This window comes from Rhinatrema bivittatum, chromosome 15, assembly GCF_901001135.1.
Source record: "Rhinatrema bivittatum chromosome 15, aRhiBiv1.1, whole genome shotgun sequence".
Taxonomy (NCBI): domain Eukaryota; kingdom Metazoa; phylum Chordata; class Amphibia; order Gymnophiona; family Rhinatrematidae; genus Rhinatrema; species Rhinatrema bivittatum.
In genome coordinates this window covers 29,155,887-29,181,373 of record NC_042629.1, presented here as the reverse complement: position 1 = coordinate 29,181,373, position 25,487 = coordinate 29,155,887, and the positions used below count along the sequence as shown (strand labels likewise).

Sequence of the window (25,487 nt, the reverse complement as noted above, 5' to 3'; positions counted from 1 at the left end):
GACGAGGCCTAGGCGATGCACAAATAAAAATAACATTCATAATAATCATAATAATTCTTTAATATCCAGACCCTCCTCCCCCCATCTCTCTTATCCTAGGCGTGGACTTCCCAGTAGACAATCAGCCCTGCCACCAGAATGTTCCAGTGACCCCCCTTGCATAATTACATGGGGTCAGCTGGCTGTATTATTGTATAGGCAATGCTTACCAACTCCTACCATCCACACTTGTCTTGGGGGGGATCTGCAGCCAGTTGGATTTTCAAAATATCTACAATCAATATGCATGAGATAGATTTGCATGCACTGCCTTCATTGCAAGCACATTTACCTCATGCATATGCATTGCAGATAAATGGAAAACCTAATAGCTGGGGGATCCCTCAGGGCAGGTTTGGAAATCACTGGCCCAAGGGATCAAGGAGATGGGAAGGAGGAGGAGCTTGAGTGGATGGACAATTACTGATAATTGCATAAAACAGCATTGGAGTTAAACATCCAGCTGCCCAAATGCCTAAGAGCAGCCGGAAGGTTAAACTCACCGCTGCTTGATCCAAGTGTCAGAAACTGTGCATTCCCTTCCACCCTGCTTCTCGCCCCCATCTCCTTGATCACAGCGTCAGTAATTCTCCAGTCACCTGACACATTCTCCTCACTATCGTCCTGATCCCAGTGTTGGTAATGCCACCTCCCATTCCCTTTCCAAAACCCTGACTCCACTGGCAGTGCTGTACCTCTTTGATGTACTGTCCTGGAATATGCTTCACCGCGTTTAGGTGAAAGCCGTAGCCAGTGGAGCCCTTCACCAATGAACACAATTTGGGTTTGTAGTCCACCACATCCTTGACTTGAGGAGTTAGAGCGGCGGCTGCCACTGGAGTCTGGATCAACACTGCTGTCACTTCCGGTGCATCGGTTCTCACTGCCTGCTGGATTTCTCGTCCATACAGACATGGAGAAATTCCAGCCTGAAAGGAAGAGAGAAAAAAGCTATTCTAATCCCTTGGCTGGGTAAGATTTTCTTTTGTGCAAAATCTAAAAGCTTTCTGAGCCTCTAACTAGAATAAGAATGTATTGGTGTTTTTCCATTAATATTAAAACTCCAGTAGCCTGAGATTCTCTGATCTCTCAATTTTCAGATGGTTTTATAGATCCACAAAGAGGCTTCCTGCTATTTTTAACTGGGATTACTTAATCAATGCATTCTAGGGACCAGATTTACTAAGCTTTTCCCCCCCCCCCCCATAGACACAGGATGAGAAAAAATGCTGTAGCAAATCAAGCCCTCAGTTTGGCATTCGTATGCTGCAGAATTTTTAGCACAGGACAGAATTAAGGGGCGTTAAAGCAAATTTTCTGATTAGGAGATAACACGGCCAGTCCAATGGCAACGTTGTAGGAGCCTCTAGCTCATAAATGGCTCATTAGGACATTTGCCGGCCTTTGCATGCAAGGTGTATACATATAACTCCATCTTGTGCATACTTTTGTATATGCAAAAAAAAAGAGGTGTTGGAGGGAGGTGCACATTCTTAGGATTCAAAAAAGCATGCATATAACTGCACATGCATAAAGTTATACCATGCCAGGAGCAGTTATACTTTTGCTCGGGAGAGTTTGTGTGCGTACTTTCGCTTTGAAAATTTATGGAAAGTCTGCAGGTAAAAAAAACTCCATCTTGTGCATACTTTTGTATATGCAAAAAAAAAGAGGTGTTGGAGGGAGGTGCACATTCTTAGGATTCAAAAAAGCATGCATATAACTGCACATGCATAAAGTTATACCATGCCAGGAGCAGTTATACTTTTGCTCGGGAGAGTTTGTGTGCGTACTTTCACTTTGAAAATTTATGGAAAGTCTGCAGGTAAAAAAAAAGTATCCATGGACTTTCCTATCTTTGAAAATTACCTAACCCAAGGGCAATTTTCAAAGTAATTTCTGTGGATTAAACAGTGTTTTACCTGTGGAAATGGGCTTTTGAAAATTGCTTACCCTCCCCCCCCAATCCACAACCTTCTCAGTCTGACTAAAAATCAAAAGATCCCAGGTATGGAGAACAGGAGAATTTTGAAATGAGTTTTAATTATTAGATGCTTGATGTTTTCTGCTTGTGAAGGAGCATACACGGGAAGCCCTCAGAACAGTGCAAGGGACTGGTCCCAGCTGTGAGGTCCTGGTCCACCTTAACACAAGGCAACCTGGGTGCAGGGTGGCTCCCTTCAGCAGGAATAGAGCCTAGGCTCAAAGGAGAGCAAGACAGGCCCCAGGGAATCCAGGAGAAGGCAGCTCCTGTAATAAAGCTGACCTGCCTGCTATATTATAAGCTACTGCTCTACCATACATGTTGTACATACTGTAAAATAATAGTCATATTGTTATAATTCTTATACAATTGTAAATTTTTGTTACCAATGCTCTCCGGGTACTTGACTCTGCTATTCTAGCCTTCTCTCCTAGTTCAGTTCCCTTATGTTTTATGTAACTTCGCATTTCTTTAGTTAATGGTTTCCCCAGTTCTATGTAAACCGATGTGAAATTTACTTGAATGTCGGTATAGAAAAGTTTTAAATAAATAAATAAATAAATAAAGCACTTGGGAAAAGTCTTGACTGCTCGTTTCTGTGCCACATTGCTGTTTTGAATTATTTTATTGCTGTTTTGAGAATTTTATATTTTTGAATTATTGGATGATTTATTCAGCATATGTTTTGAACTATTTATTTTTATTAGTATGACTTTACCATTATGATTCATGATTTATAATTCTTGATTGTGGGGTTTTTTTTGGGGGTTTTTTTTTTAAGAAGAATGGTAATGTGCAGCATCTGGCTGCTTGTAATTTCCAGTTTTTATTTGCACATTTCAATTTGTTTTATGGTCCCTTTATTCTGTGTTTTGTCTTCAGCAGTTAAGCTGACACTGTGGGTATATTTGTGTTATCAATGATGTGTTAAATATCATCCAAATAAGATCTTGTATGCATTTTCCTAAGTTGTTGATATGATGCTGTTAAATGATTTTAAAAAAAGGTTTTTCTGGGTGGCTAAAACTGGCTGGGGCTTTTTTTTTTTTTGTATGTAGGGCCCTTAGGAGTTTTTCTTCTAATGTTTTGTAGCCAAGTAGCCAGATACAGTAAATGGCAGGCCAAGGTATGCATAGTCTAAGGATGTGCTCTACTTCTTGGTTATTTAGACAAAATTTGGAAATTGTGTTGGACAGTTTTTGGCTCAGTTCTACTGGTGATGTGTGTGATCCAGGGATATATGATTTATAGAAAATGGAAAAAAAACGTCCCTCTAGTCTATATTTACAGAGTCTGTATTTCTAAGGCCAGTACTGGCGTGATGTTGGTGGTAGAGGAAGGGGATGGAAATTGAGGAGATTGCCGAGGTCAGGGAGAGAGAGAAAATGTGCCCACCACCTCTAATCCATGTCAATCTGAGAGGGTGGGGTGGTGTTAGCCCTTCTCCCTCATCCTCCCAGTCTGACTTCCTTATATTTGCTCCTTGGCAACAAAGAATCAGTGGGGCAGGGGGCACCATCAACAATTTTCACACCGGGCGCCACGGCCCAAAGAGAGAGGGCGGCCTGCAGGGCCATCCCACCATGGCTCGAAAAGATCACAGGATAACGTAACCAAATATTTCTGTTCTCGAAGGAACACCTTTTGCTCACAGCAAACCAATCTTGAGAGGGAACATTGACCAATGGGCTTGGGCATGTCGCAGAGATCTTGTACTTGGACTCTGGGAGGGAGGGGGGAGAGTAGGCTGCCACTTCAAAAACAGCCTCTTCTTCTCCAAAGGGTTCAATCTCAAAGAAGGCTTTCCAGTTTTCTGAATCGAACCATCAGTTGAATGCGGAAATGGGGTTTAAAATGGATTTAAAAAATGGGGTTGGCATGAACAAGCAAACGTGAAAAAAAAAATAGCCTTTGAGATTCTTCTTTCTGTTAAAGTGGCCTATTGTGTGGCAAAGGTTGTATACAGTGCAAGGGACATGAAAAGTGCTAAATTGTTCTAGTAGTGTACTTATCTACTGCCTTGAATCTAGAAATTCTTGCTTCATGGGGGGTTTTTTCACCAGGATTTTGTCCGGTCTCAGTGTGCAAGCGCATGCTGATATATTTTTATTAAAGGTTTTGTAGAAAGGGGAACCCACAAGGAACTGGAACCATTCTGAATGATCAGCTTGCTTTGGTCTGCTTAGTGATAGGCTTGTTCAAAGGTTCAGCCAACATTCTTACCAGTGTGTACAATTCATCCGTCTCTTTATCCACCAATAACAGTGAGACCTTCCCCCCGCTCAGTCGAATCTTTTCCACCACATCTTCGTGTTGCAGTTCTTCCACAGATTCTCCATTAACAGCCACCACACGATCATTGTCCTTTATCGCTGCCTTCTCTGCTGGACTGCCTGCCTCGATGTTTTTAATGAACTGACCTATCCCCAAAACAAATCGAAGGGGAAGAAAAAGTGGATTACAAGATGTTAATTGGATTTGTTTATGGGTGAGAGAAGATGCAGAATGGGCAAATCTTTAGCTTTAGATTAAACTGTGGTTTATTTATGTTTATTTTGGGGAATGGTGAAATGCATGATGATGTTTTGTCACTTTAGCTAAAATAGTGAACATAAGATATGCCATACTGGGTCAGACCAAGGATCCATCAAGCCCAGCATCCTGTTTCCAAAAGAGGCTAATCCATCAGAAGTACCTGGCAGGATCCCAAACATTAAATTGATCTCAAAGCTACTATTCCTTATTTATTAATAGCAGTTTATGGATTTTTCCTCTAGGAACTTATCCAAACCTTTTTTAAACTCAGTTACACTATCTGCCATAACCACATCCTCTGGCAATTAATTCCAGAGCTTAACTATGCGCTGAGTGAAAAAGAATTGTATTCAATTTGTTTTAAATGAGCTACTTGCTAACTTCATGGAGTGTCCCCTAGGTGGAAAGAAGGCAAAGTGATTACTGGCATGGTTAAAAGGGGAGGTGAAAGAAGCTATTTTAGCCAAAAGATCTTCATTAAAAATTGGAAGAAGGATCCAACAGAAGAAAATAGGATAAAGCATAAACGTTAGCAAGTTAAATGTAAGACATTGATAAGACAGGCTAAGAGAGAATTTGAAAAGAAGTTGGCTTTAGAGGCAAAAACTTCTTTAAATATATCCGAAGCAGAAAGCCTGTGAGGGAGTCAGTTGGACCGTTAGATGATCGAGGGGTTAAAGGGGCACTTAAAGAAGATAAGGCCATCACAGAAAGATTAAATGATTTCTTTGCTTCGGTGTTTACTGAAGAGGATGTTGGGGAGGTACCCGTAATGGAGAGGTTTTCATGGGTAATGATTCAGATGGACTGAATCAAATCACGGTGAACCTAGAAGACATGGTAGGCCTGATTGACAAACTGAAGAGTAGTAAATCACCTGGACCGGATGGTATACACCCCAGAGTTCTGAAGGAACTAAAAAATGAAATTTCAGACCTATTAGTAAAAATTTGTAACCTATCATTAAAATCATCCATTGTACCTGAAGACTGGAGGATAGCAAATGTAACCCCAATATTTAAAAAGGGCTCCAGGGGGGATCCGGGAAACTACAGACCGGTTAGCCTGACTTCAGTGCCAGGAAAAATAGTGGAAAGTGTTATAAACATCAAAATCACAGAACATATAGAAAGACATGGTTTAATGGAACAAAGTCAGCATGGCTTTACCCAGGGCAAGTCTTGCCTCACAAATCTGCTTCACTTTTTTGAAGGAGTTAATAAACATGTGGATAAAGGTGAACCGGTAGATGTAGTAAACTTGGATTTTCAGAAGGCGTTTGACAAAGTTCCTCATGAGAGGCTTCTAGGAAAAGTAAAAAGTCATGGGATAGGTGGCGATGTCCTTTCGTGGATTGCAAACTGGCTAAAAGACAGGAAACAGAGAGTAGGATTAAATGGACAATTTTCTCAGTGGAAGGGAGTGGACAGTGGAGTGCCTCAGGGATCTGTATTGGGACCCTTACTTTTCAATATATTTATAAATGATCTGGAAAGAAATACGACGAGTGAGATAATCAAATTTGCAGAAGACACAAAATTGTTCAGAGTAGTTAAATCACAAGCAGATTGTGATAAATTGCAGGAAGACCTTGTGAGACTGGAAAATTGGGCATCCAAATGGCAGATGAAATTTAATGTGGATAAGTGCAAAGTGATGCATATAGGGAAAAATAACCCATGCTATAATTACACAATGTTGGGTTCCATATTAGGTGCTACAACCCAAGAAAGAGATCTAGGCGTCATAGTGGATAACACATTGAAATCGTCGGTTCAGTGTGCTGCGGCAGTCAAAAAAGCAAACAGAATGTTGGGAATTATTAGAAAGGGAATAGTGAATAAAACAGAAAATATCATAATGCCTCTGTATCGCTCCATGGTGAGACCGCACCTTGAATACTGTGTACAATTCTGGTCGCCGCATCTCAAAAAAGATATAATTGTGATGGAGAAGGTACAGAGAAGGGCTACCAAAATAAGGGGGAATGGAACAGCTCCCCTATGAGGAAAGACTAAAGAGGTTAGGACTTTTCAGCTTGGAGAAGAGACGGCTGAGGGGGGATGTGATAGAGGTGTTTAAAATTATCAGAGGTCTAGAACGGATAGATGTGAATCGGTTATTTACTCTTTCGGATAGTAGAAAGACTAGGGGGCACTCCATGAAGTTAGCATGGGGCACATTTAAAGCTAATCGGAGAAAGTTCTTTTTTACTCAACGCACAATTAAACTCTGGAATTTGTTGCCAGAGGATGTGGTTAGTGCAGTTAGTATAGCTGTGTTTAAAAAAAAGGATTGGATAAGTTCTTGGAGGAGAAGTCCATTACCTGCTATTAATTAAGTTGACTTAGAAATTAGCCACTGCTATTACTAGCAACGGTAACATGGAATAGACTTAGTTTTTGGGTACTTGTCAGGTTCTTATGGCCTGGATTGGCCACTGTTGGAAACAGGATGCTGGGCTTGGTGGACCCTTGGTCTGACCCAGTATGGCATTTTCTTATGTTCTTATGTTCTTAACTTGTTCAAGTCCTTTCATAATTTTGTAGACCTCTATCATATCTCCCCCCCAGTCATCTTCTCCAAACTGAATAGCCTTAACATCTTTAGCCTTTCCTCATAGATGAGCTGTTCCATGCCCCTTATCATTTTGGTTACCCTTATCTGCACTTTCTCCAGTACAACTTATATCTTTTTTTGAGATGCAACGACCAGAATTATACACAGTATTCAAGGTATGGTCTCACCATGGAGCGATACAGAGGCATTATGACATCCTCCATTTTATGCACCATTCCCTTCCTAATAATTCCTAACATTCTGTTTGCTTTTTTTTATCGCCACAGCACACTGAGCCAACAATTTCAATGTATTATCAACTATGACGCTTAGATCTCTTTCCTGGGTGGTAGCACCTAAGACAGAACCTAATATTATATAACTACAGCAAGTGGTCTGTGACTTGTTATGCTAGAATGTTCAGTTTTCTGCATTTTGGGATTCCTTTGAAATTAAGAGGAGTCACCAGTTTGGCAAAAATAAACCCCCAAAAACCCCTCAGATGACATTTTTTTCTGAAATAAGATAAAGGATTGTCTTGGATAGTCAATAACCAAGTCTAGATAAGAACTATACACTATGCAACAGTGGGACTTTGAGGTAAGTAGTGGCGTGGGACATGTGTGTAGGGGCATCTCTTACCTTTCCGGTCATGGTCCTCCCTGAGATAGAACCCGTAGCCATCGGATCCTTTCTTCATCTCCACAGTTCGGGGCTTGAGGGGGAGCAGTTTGAGTGTAGCTGTGTCCGCGCTCAACTTCATCTTCCTTTTGCTGTAGTGCTCTTCTGTTTCTTTGTCTGCCAGCAGGAATAAAACAGTGTCCCCAGAACTCTTAACCTGCAGAAGAAACAAAGTTCTTCATGTGATGTCAGGCCAAGGGGCATATTGGCATTCTCTTTGGTAGAGAAAGGAGGATGATAGGAAGGGGAAAAGGAATAAGTTAGTTATGTGAAGGGCAATCGATTAATTGGAGATTTTAAATACCTCATTGATATACTACTAAGTTCTCAATGTAAAGAGCAGACAGTTTACCCAAATTGTTATATAATTATGCGATAATTGTAAAGCCTGTTGCTCAGTTCTGTTCTCTGTAAACCGACGAGATGTTCCCAACGTTCGTCGGTATATAAAAGATATTAAATAAATAAATAAATAAATATAAAAGCAGCATGTGGTAACTTGGGTAGTTGTGGCTTGGGGAACATCCAGTGAGATAAGAGGCAGACTTTGGCTGTTTCCTTATATACAATTTGATTTACAAAAACAGAGAAAATAAACAGCTTGCAAAGGCTGCTTTCCTCAGCAGTCATTCCTTGCAGTTCCAAAAGCATCAAACACAAGTCATTTGGTGGCTTTCTGGCTTCCTGCCTGTTTCCCAGGGCCTCTCTAACCCTTCTGGGCCCTGACTCCTTATAGTATGGTGACTGTAGCCTCCTTTCACCCAGAATCCCATGCTGGGCTGATTCTTAAGGAGGACCAGGCTAGATAGCTGTGGCCAGTCCCTTAAGATGGTTTGAGGGAGTTTCCTGCATGCTCCCTCACATAGCAGTATATATTTTTTTCTCGGCCTCTTTGTAATTTGTGACTATTCCTTCTGATCTGTAAAATAAACAGCTTTATTTAATCTACTAAAAAAGGGCTGACAGGAACAGCACTTCTTTTCAAGAATCTCAAATCTGCTATAGTTAAACTTTTAGATGGCATTGTCCAAGACTGTACCATGGACTGATCTATACCTTACTTAAAAACCTCATTCTCTTAATAGTTTCCTGTACCCAATTCTGGAAAATATCTTTAGACTGGATTGAGTTGACGATAGTCCATATGAGCTTTACCAGAAAATGTCCCTTAGTTAATGCCTTTTAGGAGGATGTTTAGAGGTGTTTTGCAATATCTCATAACAGAAAAATAAGTATAGCCCATTACTGTTTTCTGGAGAATATCTGTAGGCCAGCCCAAAGAAGAAGTTGAAGAATGACATATGTCAACAGAACTGGCTATTTTATTCTTCACAGGAATGTTCAACAATGACAACCAACAGACCAACATGTTTAGCATCCTGCAGCTTTGTTTCCTCTTCCAAACGTGACATATTTGTAACTCACTACCTGGGCACAAAAAAATAAGACACATGCATGGTTTTTATGATCAGAGGCAAGGGCAGTGTTTGCATATGATGAGCGCTATTAGTTTTCATGAGGTTGGCTGCGCGTTTTCAAGGCTCTGTTACCCCTTACAGTATAAGGGGTAATAGACACACTTCAAAAACCAAGATGGCGTCCTAGAGGTAGGACGCTGAAGCGCTGAGCTCTTCCGGCATTTTTCCTTTGCTATGAGGAAGAAGCAGAAAAGGGATGTGCGTCCACCGCCGACTCGACTGTCTCCAACTTTTACTCAGCAGTCTTATACCATTTTTTACCTCAGAGCTTCTTGCCTTCACTTCTCGCTAGTTCCTCTTGTTGCTAGGGTGAAGAGAGAAGCCTTTGCCAGGTGTGTAAGGCTGAGTATCTCAGCCCAGAGTAGCACAGTGTAGCCCCGTGACTGGAGCTGAACTTCCCATTGAAGTGACAAACCCGGAAGTTGAAGAGCCGTCAGGGATAGGGGCAGCTAGAAGCTGATAGCAGCTCTTTCTTTTCTTGGGGGCAGCAGAGAGGAAGAGCTAGAGATATCGGTTGACATCTCCCGGGTGCCAGGCCCTCTTGGAGTGGCTGGAACATCTATGGGGAGCGCCTTTGACTGTTCTCCCATCTTTAACCCCTGGACCTGAGATGAGCATTCATGGGGCAAGAGGTGAGATCTCTCTTGAATCTATTTGGAGTGCAATTTGTACTATGAATAATATTTCTAAAAAGCTTGAAGGAATCGAATCCCTAATGAGAGACCATAAAGATCAGATAGTGAGAGTAGCACAATCAGTTTAATATATTTTGTGAGAAACTTTCTGACTGCAAAGGAAATGTAACTTTGATTCAGTTCAATAATGAATGTCTGCAAAAGGACAGTTTCAAAGTACAACATAAGCTGGAAGTGAGGGAAAAAAAAAAACCTGAGATCTTTAAAGCTGAGAATTTTGAATTTTCCTTGGACTTCATTGGTTAGCTCAGGAAAATTGTTGAAGAAATATCTGTTGGAAGGTTTAAAGTTTACTTTGGAAGCATTGCCACCTTTAAATAAGGTCTACTACCTTCCTAAAAAAAAAACCCAAAAAATGTATTATTGCTACTGAAACACAAATAGAAGCTGGGCAAGAACAGCTGCATGCAGGCGCTTTAGATTGTCTGCTTTTTTATTTATTTATTTATTTGTTTGTTTATTTATGTATTTCACGTTTTTTATATACCGACAACCGTTTGCACATCGTATCGGTGTACATTTAACTCAAAAATAGTAGGCGGAGCCTTTACATGGAACAGTAACTATAAATATTAAAGTTAAAAGGTATTACAAGAGTCAAAATAAAACAAAACTTTATAATAGATGTGAACTAATGTACATTATATTTACAAGAGAGTCAAATCAGTCATATGGACAGATGGTTTTCATACATCATGTGGAGGGAGTAGAGGGAGGGTAGGCTTGTTGAAAGAGCAATGTTTTTAGTTTCTTTTTGAATTTTGGTGTGGATGTTTCTGTGCGGAGATCCTGCAAATTTTAGACAATTTGCAGGATGCGGGGTCTCTTAGGGCCACCTTGTTAATATCTTTCATCTTTGAACATGATAAAAATTCTGTAATGCATCTTTTCTTTAAACATAACGGGGTCCATGATTAGTCGCTGAGAGGCTAGGTAAGTTAGCTGGATACACTTAACCGGAATATTCAGTGGCACAGCAGTGCCGCTGAATATAACCAGGTATCTTAAACGTTAGCCGGATAGGCATATCTGCTTTAACTTTAGACCAGCCTAATGGCAAGGCTAGAATTAGCCAATTAGGTTAACCAGATAACTCCAAATATCGGAGTTATCTGGTTAACCTAACTGGCTAAGTCCGATCCTCCCAGGAACGCCTATTGCCCGTCCTGGAATGCTCCCGACTTAACCGAGTAGGTTTGTACAATACAGCTAGCACTACAGTGTACAAGTCAACTCCTCTGTTAGATTTTCATCACTTGTAAGGACTATAATTCTTTACTGGAGTCAATTTTACTATGAATTCCATTGAATGTCTGTAATAACACCCGCCCGCCACAATTCAACCCAACTCCCGAAAACCCACCCTGATTCAAAGGGCCCCTCTAGAGGGGTACCTATATATATAGAGTATCAGACTGACTCTATACAGAGGTGCTCTCTCTCTTTCCCTCTGAGTATGCAGGATATGTGCATGGAATACTGTAGAAGTGCACAGCGACTATTTTAAATGAGGCGTATTTTTGCTCGCTCTGCAATATGCACGTTTATGGTCGCATGTGCATTTCTTTTTAAGATTTACCTGTTGGTTTGCCATAATCCAAGGGGGAGAGGTATTGGAGGTGAAATTCCTCTAAGCACAAAGGAAGAGCGGGATCTGGGAGTAAGCGTATCTGATGATCTTAAGATGGCCAAATAGGTGGATAAAGCGACAGCAAAAGCCAGAAAGATGCTTGGATACATAGGGAAGAGGAATGGGCAGCAGAAAAGGGAGGTGATGGTACCTCTATATAAGTCCCTGGTGAAACTTCATTTCTGAAGACTGCACCTTCAAAAGGATATAAAAAAGTTGGAATCGGTCCAGAGTATGGCTACTAAGGTGACGAGCGGTCTTCGTTCTAAAGCATATGGGGATAGACTTAAAATGTATACCCTAGAGGAAATGCAAGATAGGGAAAATATGATAGACATTTAAATATCTGAAAGGTTTCCATGCACTGGAGGCGAACCTCTTTCAATGGAAAGGAGGCTCTAGAAGAAGAGGTCATGAGATGAGGGCGAAAGGGGATAGAAGAAATATCAGGAAATATTTCTTTACAGAGAGGGTAGTGGATGCATGGAATGGCCTCCCAGTGAAGGTGGTTGAAACAAAACAGTATCTGAATTTAAGAAAGCATGGGATAAGTACATGCAAGGGAGTGATATAAATTATAAAGCTAAATTAATTGGGTGGATGGGCAGACTAGATGGGCCTATGGTCTTTTTCTGCCTTCATATTTCTGTTTCTATGAATAAAATCTTGTATCCATTTTCTAAAATTGTTGAAGCAATGCTGTCAAATGATTTAAAAAATAGTTTTGCTGGGTGGTTAAAACTGGCCAGGACTATCTTTATTGCACTTAGGAGGATTCTTGTATTGTCTTATAGACAAGTTGCCAGATACACTTAATAGTAGGTCATGCCAGAACTGGAACTACTCTCCAGTTATCCCACTGGCACTGGTGAGGATAATCAGGATGAAGTTGCAAGAGTAGGAAGGGATGGATGGACAGAGAAACCATTTGTTTTTTTTTATTGATCATTGGATCTATGCTGATTCTTATTTTTGTCATCTTGACTTGGATCCTCTTTTTTTAAGTTACAGTAATGACGATCTTTCATTTGAACACCTACTACAGACTCCTGTTTTCTTTCAGTGTTCCCCATTGGTACTTAGTAGAGGATGCCAGGATGGATGGACCTTTTTGTGATTCTTGGTTTCTCCCTGTTTTGCTCATTTTGTCTTACCTGCTGTTATTTTTCACTAACTGGCACTTTCTGGAGGTATTTGATCTAGAGTGTTAATTAATTACTGAGATTGTGTATGACAGTATCAGGGGCCCTGGAAGAGAGATCTTCCCATCCAGACCTGAAACCGGACCTGTAGCACCCCCAGTCTAGGATAAAGCACCGAAACAGGGGATCCGCTATGCTGAAAACCCAACTGGTTAGGGGTCCTTGACAACCAAAAGTTGCCCATCTCTGCCCTAAGCACTGGAATCGGTGCAGAGTTAAATGATACCAGCTCAAGGTCCTGTGAGAGGTAAACACACAAAGCCTGTCAGGGGTAGTTAATGTCTGCACATGAGATGCCACCTGTTTTAAAATGTAGGGGATGGTGACTCTTTTTGGTTGTGTGGCTGTCAGGAGCTGATTTGTTGCAGAACTGGGGCTCTGGGAGGGGGAGAGTAGGAGGAAGGGAAACCTGACAGCAGAGCAAGCACAAGAGAAGGAAGAAATGTGCAAAATGAAGCCAGGCAAGGAAATAGTACATAAGGAAGGGAGGAGAGAGACAGTGAAGGAGAAGACAGGAAGCAGGGGGAGAAAGGAATGAAGAATTCACTGAAAGAAAAAAGGGGATAAAGGAGCATTTTTTATTTTTTTCATCTGTATCTCCTATTTTTATCTCCTTCTTCCTTTATACTTGTGGGCTGTATATTGAAATTCCTTATGTTATGTTTTTTCTTTGATTATTATATATGAGAACTGCTTTTGGATGTTCAATATTACTGTTAATGTATTCTTGTGAAATATTTGTATAGGTCTTTAAATAAGTAAAAACAAAACAGATAAACCTCAGTGGAGCATTAAAAAAAAGTAAGAAGGATAAAGAGAGAGAAGCACAGAAAAAAGAGGGAGAAGCAGAGAAGGGAAAGATAACTAGAAACATCAAAAGTTGGGAATTTCATTTTCTGCAAGATAATATAATTAAGTAGTCCATATAATAACCTTGAAACCCAATTGGTCTGCACGAATGTCCCACATGCAGAGGATTTATATTCTGGAAAAAGCTGAATTTGATGGGCCTAGTAGTTTAGATTTTGCTCCCTCTTTTTCATTGGTAGCCCAAAGCGAGTTAAATGCAGGTACTGTAGATATTTCCCTGTCTCGGAGAGTTGACAATCTAAGTTTTTTTTTATGTTCCAGTCTTTTTTAATTAGTTTAAAACACAAATAGATACAGCATCACTTTTCATAATATCCCCTGGTGAGTGAGCTCTGCACACCAGCGGGCCAGAGAAAGAAGAAGTATTTATGTAACCCCACAGATAGTCATCCCCTTCCCGACCACCACATAACCAAAACCACCAACACAAATGGGAAGTATTCCATTCTAGCTAGGATAATGTGAAACTAGTGTAACGCAGAACTGCACCGTTCCCAGCATCAAACAGGCACATCGTTTAAAATCAGACTTCTAGCTCTTGGTGATGAGGATTGTAAGTAGGAGTAGTTTTTTTTTTATCTCAGGCAATGGAGGCTGAGGTATCTTCCCATAATCACAAGGAACATCGAGCTGCTACTCCTTTTTCTGCTGTCTATTTTCCTTCCTTAGCAGGACGTATCCCAAATAGGTCATTAATATTTTGTTTTTTTTTTTTGTTTTTTTTACCAAAACAATTATTTCCATTAACGCGCACTAAGCCGAAAAACGATTTTTTGGCGAAAATTCGGGGGAAATGCGATCGTTTACTGTTTTCAACGATGTATGATGAATTAATAAATATCGTGCGATATTTTAATTTGTCATAAAAACAATTCACATCCCTACTCCTAATACTTGTAGCTCTGTTTCCATGGAACAGCCTCTAGCACGTGGAGCTGAGTCCCTGAATTAGCTTCATGGGACATATCCTAAATCTTTCTGATTGTGTTTCCTGTTTCTGCATCTCCTGGAGTTTAGACCCTGTATCTTGGAAAAGGATATCTCATATTTAATCACCTTAACTGCTATTTGTTCGTGTGTGCAATTTTCCACATTCTCTCCATTCACTTCAATGATCCGATCCTCCTCCTGGACTCCAGCCTTTACAGCTGCTCCTTGTGGAGCCAGGTTAGACAGAAAAGTTCCCTTTAAACCTGGAAGAGATAAAAGAAAAAGCATAATAGTGAATATAAGTGTAAAACCTACAGGAGAGAAAGCTTCCAGTGTTAAACCTCACAAGAAGAAAATGGCCAGCACCGTTTTCTTGTACAGAAAACAAAGCATTAAAAATGACATAGAAACATAGAAATGACAGCAGAAAAGGACCAAATGATCCATCCAGTCTGCCCAGCAAGCTTATGCTTATGCCATTATCTTCTGTACTGTACAGGTTACCCCCATGCTTATCAGTTTTCCCAGACTGTAAAAGTCCAGGACCCTCGGATGTTTTTTGAATCCAGTTTCCCTTAACTCTTGTAGTGGAAGCAGAGAGCAATGTTGGAGTTGCATTAAAAGTATCAAGGCCGAATTTTCAAATGGCCACGTGCGTAAAAAGCAGGACTTATGCATGTGGCCAGAACCTGCATGCGCCATGTGCATTTTCAAAAGGGCCCGGCAACGCGTGTAAGTCCCGATACGGGCACAAGTGCCAGGTCCTGAAAAAGGGGCAGGCCAGGGGCATGGTCTGGGTGGGGAAGGGCAGGATGGAGGTCAGCCGGGACAGCGGCCATTAGCCGCTGTCCCGGGGAAAAGTGCGCCGGCAGCTGGCTGGTGCGCGCAAACTACTTCTGCTCCAGAGGAGCAGGAAGTTGTAAAATAAATTTTTGGGTAGCTAGGTAGGGGTTAGGGATCGGGGTGGAGAGGGGAAAGGGAAGGAAGGTTAGGCAAGGGATAGGGGACTTGGAAAGGCCTGAATACATCTCCACGCATAATTTGCTAAAATTCCCCCCACCCCCCACCCATGCCACCCACACATCTGCATGCGGCTAATGGATTTTATAATGTGCGCGAGCATGTTATAAAATTGGCGCATCTATGTGCGCATACATGGACCTGCGCATGCTCCTTTTAAAATCTACCTCTTAGTGATTAAGGGTAGTAAAAGCCACATCAGCAAGTTACCACGATGTTTATTTGTTCCCCAAACCATAAAAGTTGGGGCCCTTGTTGGTTACTGCTGAATCCAATTCCCCTTTTCCTACTGCCATTGAAGCAGAGAGCAATGTTGGAGTTCTATTAACAGTATCAAGGCTTATTGGTTAAGGTTAGCAACTGCCACACCAGCAAATTACCCCCAGTTACCCCCATGCACTCTTTTCTTTTCCATCCTCTAGCCTTTAGGGATCCACAGTGTGTATCTCATGCCTCTTTTATTCCTTCACTGTTTTTGTCTTCACCACCTCCTCTGGAAGGGCATTCCTGGCATTCACCACCCTCTCCATGAAGAAATATTTCCTGACATTGGTTCTGAGTCGTCTTTCATGGAGTTTCATTTCATGACCCTTAGTTCGATTGATTTCCTTCCAGCAGAAAAGGTTTGATGATTGTGCATCATTAAAACCTTTTGGGTATCTGAAAGTCTGTATCATATCTCCCTTGCACCTCCTCTTTTCCAGGGTATATATATTCAGATCCTTCAGCTTCTCCTCATAAGTCTTCCAATACTGACCCCTTACCATTTTGATCGCTCTTCTTTGGTCCGCCTCTAATTCTATCTTTATCCTTTTTGAGATACGGGCACCAGTACTCCAGGTGAGACCTCACCATGGATCTGTACAAGGCATTATCACCTTTTTTTTTTCTTACTGATTGCGCTTCTCTCTGCAGCCCAACATTCTTCTGGCTTTAGTTATGCCATGTCACATTGCTTCGCCACCTTCAGATCATCAGATATTATCACATCAAGGTCCCTCTCCCAGTTTGTGCACATTAGTATTTCACTGCCCATCACATACAGCTCTTTTAGATTGCCACATCCCAGATGACTCTGTACTTCTTGGCATTGAATCCCAGCTGCCATATCTTTGACCACTCTTCAAGCTTTCTTAAATCACTTTTCATTCTCTCTACTTCTTCAGGCGTGTCCACTCTGCAGATCTTAGTATCATCCACAAATAGACTAACTTTACCTTCTATCCCTTCCGCCAGGTCGCTCACAATGATATTGAACAGAACTGGTCCCATAACCGATCCCTGTGGCACTACACTTAAAACCATTCTTTCTTCAGAGTAGATTCCATTTATCATTAAATGCTATCTCCTGTTAGTCAACCAGTTTGCAATCCACACTACTACCTTGGCACCCACTCTCAAGCTTCTAATTTTGTTCATGAGTCTCCTATGTGGGACCATATCAAAAGCTTAACTAAAGTCCAAGTAAATCACATTGAGGGCTCTTCCCTGATCCAATTCTCTAGTCACCCAGCCAAAAAAATCTATCAGATTTGTCTGACAGGACCTTCCCCTGGTGAATCCATACTGCCTCAGGCCGAGCAACCCACCGGATTGTAGATAGTTCACTATCCTTTTCTTCAGCAGAGTCTCCATTAATTTTCCCCACCACTGAGGTTAGGCTTACCAGCCTGTAGTTTCCAGCCTCCTCTCTGGTCCCACTCTTGTGAAGAGGCACCACTACTGCTCTTCTCCAGTCTTGGGACTCCACTCCGTTTCTAGGGATCTATTGAACAGGTCGTGAGGCAGACCCGCCAGCACATCTCTGAGCTCCCTCAGTATCCTGGAATGTACCTCATCCGGCCCCAATGGCCTTGTCTATTTTCAGTTTTCCTAGCTCTTCCCATACATTCTCTTCTGTAAATGGAGTTTCGTCTACTCCAGTCTTGTCAACTAGAAACCATCCTTCTCCAGGGTCTTCTTTAGTGAATATCAAACTGAAGTATATGTTTAATATTTCAGCCATTTTTTTGTCTCTTTCCACACATTGATCTTTGTCACCTTTCAATTTCACTATACCACTTTGGATCATTCTCCTTTCTCTGATATAACTGAAAAATGTTTTGTCACCTCGCTTTATCTCTTTGGCAATCCTTTCTTCTGCCTGACTTTTTGCTTTCTTGATTTCTTTCTTCATCTCCATCAGTTTCACAGGATATTCTTCCCTGTGTTCCACTTTATGGGATCCTTTATAATTATTGAACACTGTTCTTTTTGCCTTTATTTTATCAGCCACCTCCTTTGAGAACCAGATCGGGTGCTTATTTCTCTTTCTTTTGCTTACTTTTCTAACATAGATTTGTTGCCTTTGTAATTGCTCCTTTTAGTTTGGCCCACTGATATTTCATCTCTCTTTTTTTCTTCCTTCTAGTTCTACCTCCAGGTATGTCTCCATTTCAACAGTCCTTATTTTTGAAATTCAAAACTCGGGTCTTTGTGTGACCTCTCTGTATCTTATTTGCGATATCAAACCATACTGTTTGATCACTGGTGCTCAGGTGGGCGCCCACCCGGGCATTAGAAACATTATCCCTGTTAGTGAGCACTAGGTCGAGTATAACTCCCTCCCTCGTAGGTTCTATTACCATTTGTTTGAACAGATCATCTTGCAGGGCATCATCTATCTCTCTACTTCTAGTAAATTCCACAGAAGGGATTTTCCAGTCTGTGTGGCAGATTAAAATCTCCAACAATCAACATTTCTCCCTTCTTTCCCACCTTTTGGATGTCTTCAACCAGATCGCTGTCTAGTTCTTCCATTTGAGTCGGAGATCTGTAACCACTCCAGTAAAAATGGATGCACCATCATTTTTTTAGGACAGCCCATAATACTTCTTCTCTACCCCACATTTCTTGCAGTTCAGTTGCTTGGATATTGTTTTTCACATAAAGAGCTACTTCTCCCCCTTTCCTATCCTCTCTGTCCTTCCTTAACAAATTATAGCCCAGTATGGCCACATCTTCATAGAGAGGGTGGTGGATGCTTGGAATGCCCTTCCGGAGGAAGTGGTGAAGACCAGAACTGGGAAGGACTTCAAAGGGGCGTGGGATAAACACTGTGGATCCATAAAGTCTAGCGCACGTAAATGAATGTGGAAAAAAGGATTTGCATTCACAAAAAAGCAGGGAGTAGCTTGCTTGTTACGGCGGTTACTACCCCAAACCAAATAAGCCTGATACTTCACTTTCAATGCATATCCAGCATAGCTCTCTGCTTCAATGGCAGGAGAGAAAGACTGATACTTCACACACATCCAGCATAGCTCTCTGTTTCAAACACAGGGGAGAAAGACTGATACTTTACACATATCCAGCATAGCTCTCTGCTTTAACGGCAGGGGAGAAAGACTGATGCTTCACACATAACCAGCATGGCGCTCTGCTTCAACGGCAGGGGAAAAAGTCTGATGCTTCACTTTCAATGCATGTCCAGCATAACTCTCTGCTTCAACAGCAGAGGGAATGAAGAAAAGAGGATCTATATACAGACAGCAACCAAAAAGGACTGAATTACATAGTCTGGGAAAACAAATAAGCATGGGTGTGGCTTGCTTATTGCGGCGGTTACTACCCTTAACTAATTAAGCTAAATATTTCACATAGATGCAGTTCCAACACTGCTCTCTGCATTAATGGTGGGGGTGGAAGGGAAATAAAACCAAAAGGTTACTAAGAGCCAAGAGTAACAGATAAGTATGAGAAAAAAAATGTGCAAAGCTTGCTGGGCAGATTGGATGGGCCATTTGGTCTTCTTCTGCCGTCATTTCTATGTTTCTATGTTTCATCCCAATCATGAGAATCCATGAACCATTTCTCCGTAACAGCAACAATGTCCAAGTCCGCCTTCGACATAAGGGCCTGCAGGTCTGGGATTTTATTGCTCAAATTACGAGTATTTGTGGTCATAGCTTTCCAATTATTCTCCCTCGATATGTTGCACTTCCTAGTTACCTTTTCTGATTTTTTTGAGCTGATTGATTTTATTTTCTCTTCCCATTTCCTGTATTGCTGACGTTAGTCTTGATTCAGCCAGTGCCATTCTGAGATAGTGGTGCTCCTACTAGTGAGGAAGGAGCAACTGGGGATCACTACTGCCTAATATTCAAACTATGAATTAGGTAAGAGTAGCCAAGGGGGGAGTGGGTGGGATGGGATGAGGAGAAGGAAGGGAATGGAGATGGGACTTGGGGAAGAAACAAAAAAACACGAATGGAATCTCATGCATTTTTCTTTCATTTCATTTTCAAAGTGATTTGAAAGGAAACTGGAAATTTAGTTAAAAGCTCCCATTTTGTTTCAAATGAAAGCACATTCCTATTTGTTACATAGTATCATAAGATATAAACAATGTGGTCAATGTTCAATGACATTTAGCCAAATAACTCACAAGTTGTCCAGTTGAAAACATTTGAATGTTGTGGGCACTTATCTGGCTAAAATGTAGCTGGACAACCTAGGGGTGCTTCTGAAAGGAATTACATTAACTGGTTAATTTATCTAACTAACTCCAGTATTCAGAGTTAGCCGGATAACATCGAGCTAATTTTGGTCGTGCTACAGAGCTGTCATAAAGTCAGCCGGATAAAGTTGTGCGTCTATGTGCACGCACACCCGGCGCACATGTTATAAAATCAGGCATCCATGTGTGCACGCCGGGTAGCACGTGCACATGGATGCCCGTGCGCGCACATTTTAAAATCTTCCCCTAAGATCTTAGCTGAGAAATAGGGATGTGCATGGGAAAGTCTTTTCTTATGCTTTTCATTTCCTGTATTATTTTGTTTTCATTTTGTTTCTGCCTTTTTTTTTTTTGTGTGCACTAAAGAAACGACAACATTTTGTTGTTTTTTTTATGTCAGTTTGAATGGGAAACAATATAAAATGAAGGAACAAATGTGATTTCCATTTCACTTTAAACAACCACACATCCCTGCCAAAAAGAAACAAAAAAGGCTAAGAACAATAGACAAGTTTATTCAATCTAAAAAGAAAATATAGCATGATTTTGCTTCTAAGCTAAATGTTATATGATCTCACTTCACATGAAAATTTACGGTGGATCCCTTAAGGCTATAGGATGGGAATGAAGAAAAGAGTGCATGGGGGTAACTTGCTGATGTGGCGGTTACTACCCTTAACCAATAAGCCTTCATATTGTTGATGCAACTCCATCGTTGCTCTCTGCTTCAATGGCAGCGGGAAAAGGGGAATTAGATTCAGACAGCAACCAACCAGGATATTGAATTGCACAGTCTGGGAAACGAGCATGGGATGAACTTGCTGATACGGTGATTACTACCCTTAACCAATAAGCTTATAACGCTGTTGATGCAACTCCAACATTGCTCTCTGCTTCAGTGGCAAGAGGTGATGAGGAATTGGACTTGAATAGCAACTAACAAGGGCCCTGACTTTGACAGTCTGGGAAACTGATAAGTATGGGGGTGACTTGTATGGCCAGTAGTTACTACCATAAGCTTGCTGGGCAGACTGGATGGATCATTTGGTCCTTTTCTGCTGTCTTTTCTATGTTTTCTATCTTTAAGATATCTAGCTATATTCAACAGTGCGACTTCACTACTAAATAACCATCCAAAGTTAGCCGGATATGTTGATACGCCAGTGACTGAATACTACTGTCATAGAGGTTAACATTTAAAAGGATTTGTCTGGCTAAGGGTCAGGACTTAGCCAGACAAATCTGTGGTTTAAATGTTTTTTCATTAACTATTAGCCCAATAAGTCGTTATCTAGCTAAAACCTATTCAGATAAAGATGTGTTCCAAAGCGGGGCTTAAAGTTAGCCAGATAGCACTGCTTAAATATAGGTGAGTAAATCTGATTATGCTAAAAGCAGATCTAATGTTATCTGGGGACGTGTACCCAATTAGGTTTAACTTTAACCAGCTTTATTTAACATATAGCAAACATAAACAACACACAAACTTTCAGGCCACCCCAGAAAACACTTTAAAATAAGTGAGGCTTTAGCATTCGGTCTTGCCCAGAATGGCCTGCCCCCTTGCTTGATATTTCTGGAAAAGTCCCTGATCCCCCCCCCCCCTTCTGCCCCCCATATTACCCTCCTGTAATATTTATCCTCTCCCTTTCCGCTCCCCAGATCTGTGGAATCGCCTGAAACCTGAACCAAGAGCACAATAGTGCGGTACCCGCTTCCAGCTGTTTCCAGCGCGGCTCGAACGACAGTAATGAAGGTGCGATGATAACACTGCTGTGAGTTTCTTCTCTGTGGGGAGGGGTGAGGTGGGATGCAGAAGAAGGGGCTCAGAGTCTCTTCCATAAATATCGTGGAAGGGGGGCAACCTCGGGGCACGAGGGCCAGCTGATTTTTTTTTTTTTTTTAACAATTCTGGTGAGTGGGCTGGGGGAGATCAGACTTTGTAGTCGGGCTTATTTGCAAGGGTTGTGTAGGGTGAGGGCATGAGGGATTGGGCCTGAAGGCTCGGAAGTTTATTTTTGTTCATTTCGCAGGCACTTAACCAGCTATATTTTGAATATAACCAGTTATCCAGGTATATGCACCCTAATAACTTTAAAATCTAAGCTGCTATATTTAAACATAGCCAGTTAGATTTAAAATTATCCAGCTAAAGGTAGCTGGATAACTTTATGAATATTTGGGATAAATCTGTCTGTTCACTGGTTTACTGAATGTGGACCTTATAGTAGTTGCTGGCAGATAAGGACCTAATCCGGACAGCTGCCCTCTGCAGTCATCTCCCTCTTGTATCCTTATTATTGCCATCTCTGTCTATGCCAATTGGGCTTTTGAATTCTGTCACTCTTTTGCTTAATGCAGTTATATGTGATCAGGCAGATGCATCTTTGGGATCTGAATTTTTTATTGGCCAGTATGCAGATTTTTGGCTGCCTGCCACACCGTAATTAAGGACCACGTTGAATAGTCTGTTTTATTACAATTTGTCCAGAGTTATCATCCTTAAGTAGTAGTAAGTGAGACTTTGTGATTGATGGTATCAATTGGTTAAGGAGTTTTCCATATTTAATTTACATACTGTATATATGTCATGATTTGTCATGAGTGAATGTATTAGGAGTCTTCAACTGTTCTATGGTTAATGTACTACATTCACTTTGGTCTACTGTATTTGAGACCAAGGACCAGATTTAAGGTCTCTGAAAAAAAATCTTGCAAAACACCCACAAAATTGCAAGTATTTTGCATGTCAGTGAATCTTGCATACGTGACAACATTTAAGACTTGTTCAAAACAATCTAGGCCCAGTATTCAGATAGGAACTTAGCAGAATAAGTACGTCTTATCCAGCTTTAGTGGTGCCACTGAATATCTGACTATAATTAGCAGGTGCCACTTAGCTAAATAAGTAACTTATCCAACTGAGTAAAAGCTAGAAGGATGCTTGGCTGCATATGGAGAGGAATGATCAGAAAAATGGAGGTGATAGTGCCCCTGTATAAGTCCCTGGTGAGACCTCATGTGTGGAGTGCTGTGTACAGTTCTGGAGCCCGCACCTTCAAACGGATATAAACTGGTTGGAGTCAGTCCAATGGTCTTCATTGTAAAGTGTATGGAGACAGACTTAAAGATCTTAACGTGTATATCCTATAGGAAATGTGGGATAAGGGAGATATGATCGAGATATTGAAATACCTCCAAGGTTTCCATGCACAGGAGGTATTTAAATGTCTCAACATAAAGGAGGCTGCAGAACTGAGGGGTCATGAGATGAGGGTGAAACAGGGGTAGATTCAGGAGATGATGAAGACAAGTCAATATCTGAATTCAAGAAAGCATAGGATATGCATGGAGGGTCTCTGAGGGAGTGATAGGGGTTGTAAAGCTGAATAGTTGATGTGGATGGCCAGACTAGATAGGCCATATGATCTTTTTCTGCCATCACATTTCTCTGTTTCTATGTGAAAATTAAACCTTATGTATGTGTTCACCTTAGCTAGTAGCGGGAGAAAAATAAAAAGAATAAATGCTCCTGTAACTGACTTGCATTAAGGTGATCTAACAACACAATTCTACCACACTTCCCAATCACTTATTGCAAGTTTTAAATGCTGAGAGAGAGACCTTCATAACACTGTTGTGGTACTTGAAAACAGACACGTCTAAAAAGCTGTCAGATCAAACATTTTTTGAATCATCAGCCTCAATTTTATTTCTTTTTTTTATGTATGTGAAAATGCAAGTGAAAAGGTATTTATCTAAAAAAAAAAGCAGACATCAGCTAGTATATCTTGTAAGTCCAAACGTTCAGGTCTCTGATCAACTTGACACAGTCTGTGTTTCAAACCAAAGTCTACTTCAGGCGTACTTCTTGAACCAAATCTTGAAAAGGCAATGCTTCTTGAACAAGAAAAAAAAATGCCAGAATTTAAAGGGATAGTCAGGTAAATGTATTCATCATTAAGATAATGTACGGTGGATCTCATCAATAGAGGGCCTGCCATTGTCTCCTCATTAGGTTGCATCATATCTAACAAGAAAATGCAATATTGTTCACATTTCTTCAAAAAAGCCTCCTGATGCCCTTCCCTTTGATGTATGGACAGTTGCTCAGTTCACTGTCCACCATAAATCACAAAATGCATGTTGGTACTTAACCCAATGATCCAGCAAAGGAGCTTGCATTTGCAACATGTTAATGTAGCTGCGATGATCGATAACTAGAAGTTTGTACTATGCTTTTTTCTGTATATGCCAATTGTTCGATACAGCACAGCCTAATGGAATAAATGAAGAGATTGAATGGCAGGAGCTTTATTGATGAGATTTGCCATACATTATCTTATAGGTAAATACATTCACATGACTATCCTTTTAAATCTTGGTGCATTTCCTGTGCAAGAAGCACTTCCTCTGCACGATTTGGTTCAAGGAGTACCCCTGAAACAGACTTTGTTTTGAAATACAGATCATTTCAGGTTGATCCGTGACGGAACATTTGGACTTATGACTTGTGCCTGGCTCCCAGCATGTCCCACGCTGCCCCAATGGCTATTCTGGTCGCACAAGCAACTAGGGGTTCGGTCAGAGTATTGCTTGGACACTTTGAATATTGCCAGTTAAATTCCCGGATAATTTGAAACCTCCTGTCGCTCACGTCTGGATATAGCATATACCTTATTGGGGTCACTCCAAATATTGGCGTTACATGAAATTGTTATTTGGCTATCTCAGTTCTGCCCTGGAGCACCCGTGAAATGTCTCTCCCTCTCTCTCTCTCTCTCTCTGTGTATATGTATATGTAAATTTTAGCTGGATAATATCTTATCCAGCTAAAATTTTGACCGATAAGTGCCAGTGATATTCAAAAGTTTTCTGCATACATGCTTTTGAATATTGTCCCCCTTATTTTTCTTGTTATTTTGTTAATTGAGTGATTGTTGACTTTATGGTTGCTAATATTCATGTATTTTGCAACAAGAAATTTATGTATCATCATTTCCATTTTAAGTGTTTATATCTTGGAATTCTATGTAATAATTGAATAAAAATAAACTTAAAAAGAAGATATGGTTATGTTTAATAAAACATTTTTTTTAACAGCACCCACAGGAGGGACTACCAGTGGCTCATAAAATGAGGCATTGCTAGGAATATCTCCCGTCTGACTTGGATTGTGGTTAGTATATGCTTCGCTCTTTTGATTAGCCACAGTTCATAACTGGTGCATCTTGATGGTATTGACAATTGTGGGAGGCTTTAATTTCACCATATGCAGGGCCGGTGCTTCCATCAGGCAAAATAAGGAGTTGCCTAGCGTGCCAAAGTTTTGGGGGCAGCAAAATTCCACCAGTGAGAGAACCAGA

The 25,487-nt window shown here is 40.9% G+C and overlaps 1 protein-coding gene and 1 long non-coding RNA gene across 3 annotated transcripts in view; one reads left to right on the top strand and one right to left on the bottom strand.

Annotated features, from left to right (window-relative positions):
• Positions 1-25,487, bottom strand: part of PDZK1 (PDZ domain containing 1) — a 55,835-nt gene that overhangs the window by 10,148 nt on the left and 20,200 nt on the right. For both annotated transcript variants that reach the window (XM_029578351.1, XM_029578352.1), the window contains 4 exons: positions 14,730-14,866; positions 7,760-7,955; positions 4,247-4,443; positions 735-968 (listed from right to left, as the gene is read on the bottom strand). In XM_029578351.1, coding sequence (XP_029434211.1) covers positions 735-968; positions 4,247-4,443; positions 7,760-7,955; positions 14,730-14,866 — 764 coding nt within the window. The remainder of the gene's footprint in view (positions 1-734; positions 969-4,246; positions 4,444-7,759; positions 7,956-14,729; positions 14,867-25,487) is intronic.
• On the top strand, positions 930-25,301 carry LOC115076655. Its single transcript, XR_003852826.1, has 3 exons — positions 930-1,011; positions 21,784-21,877; positions 25,225-25,301. It is a non-coding gene; the product is annotated as an uncharacterized LOC115076655 (long non-coding RNA).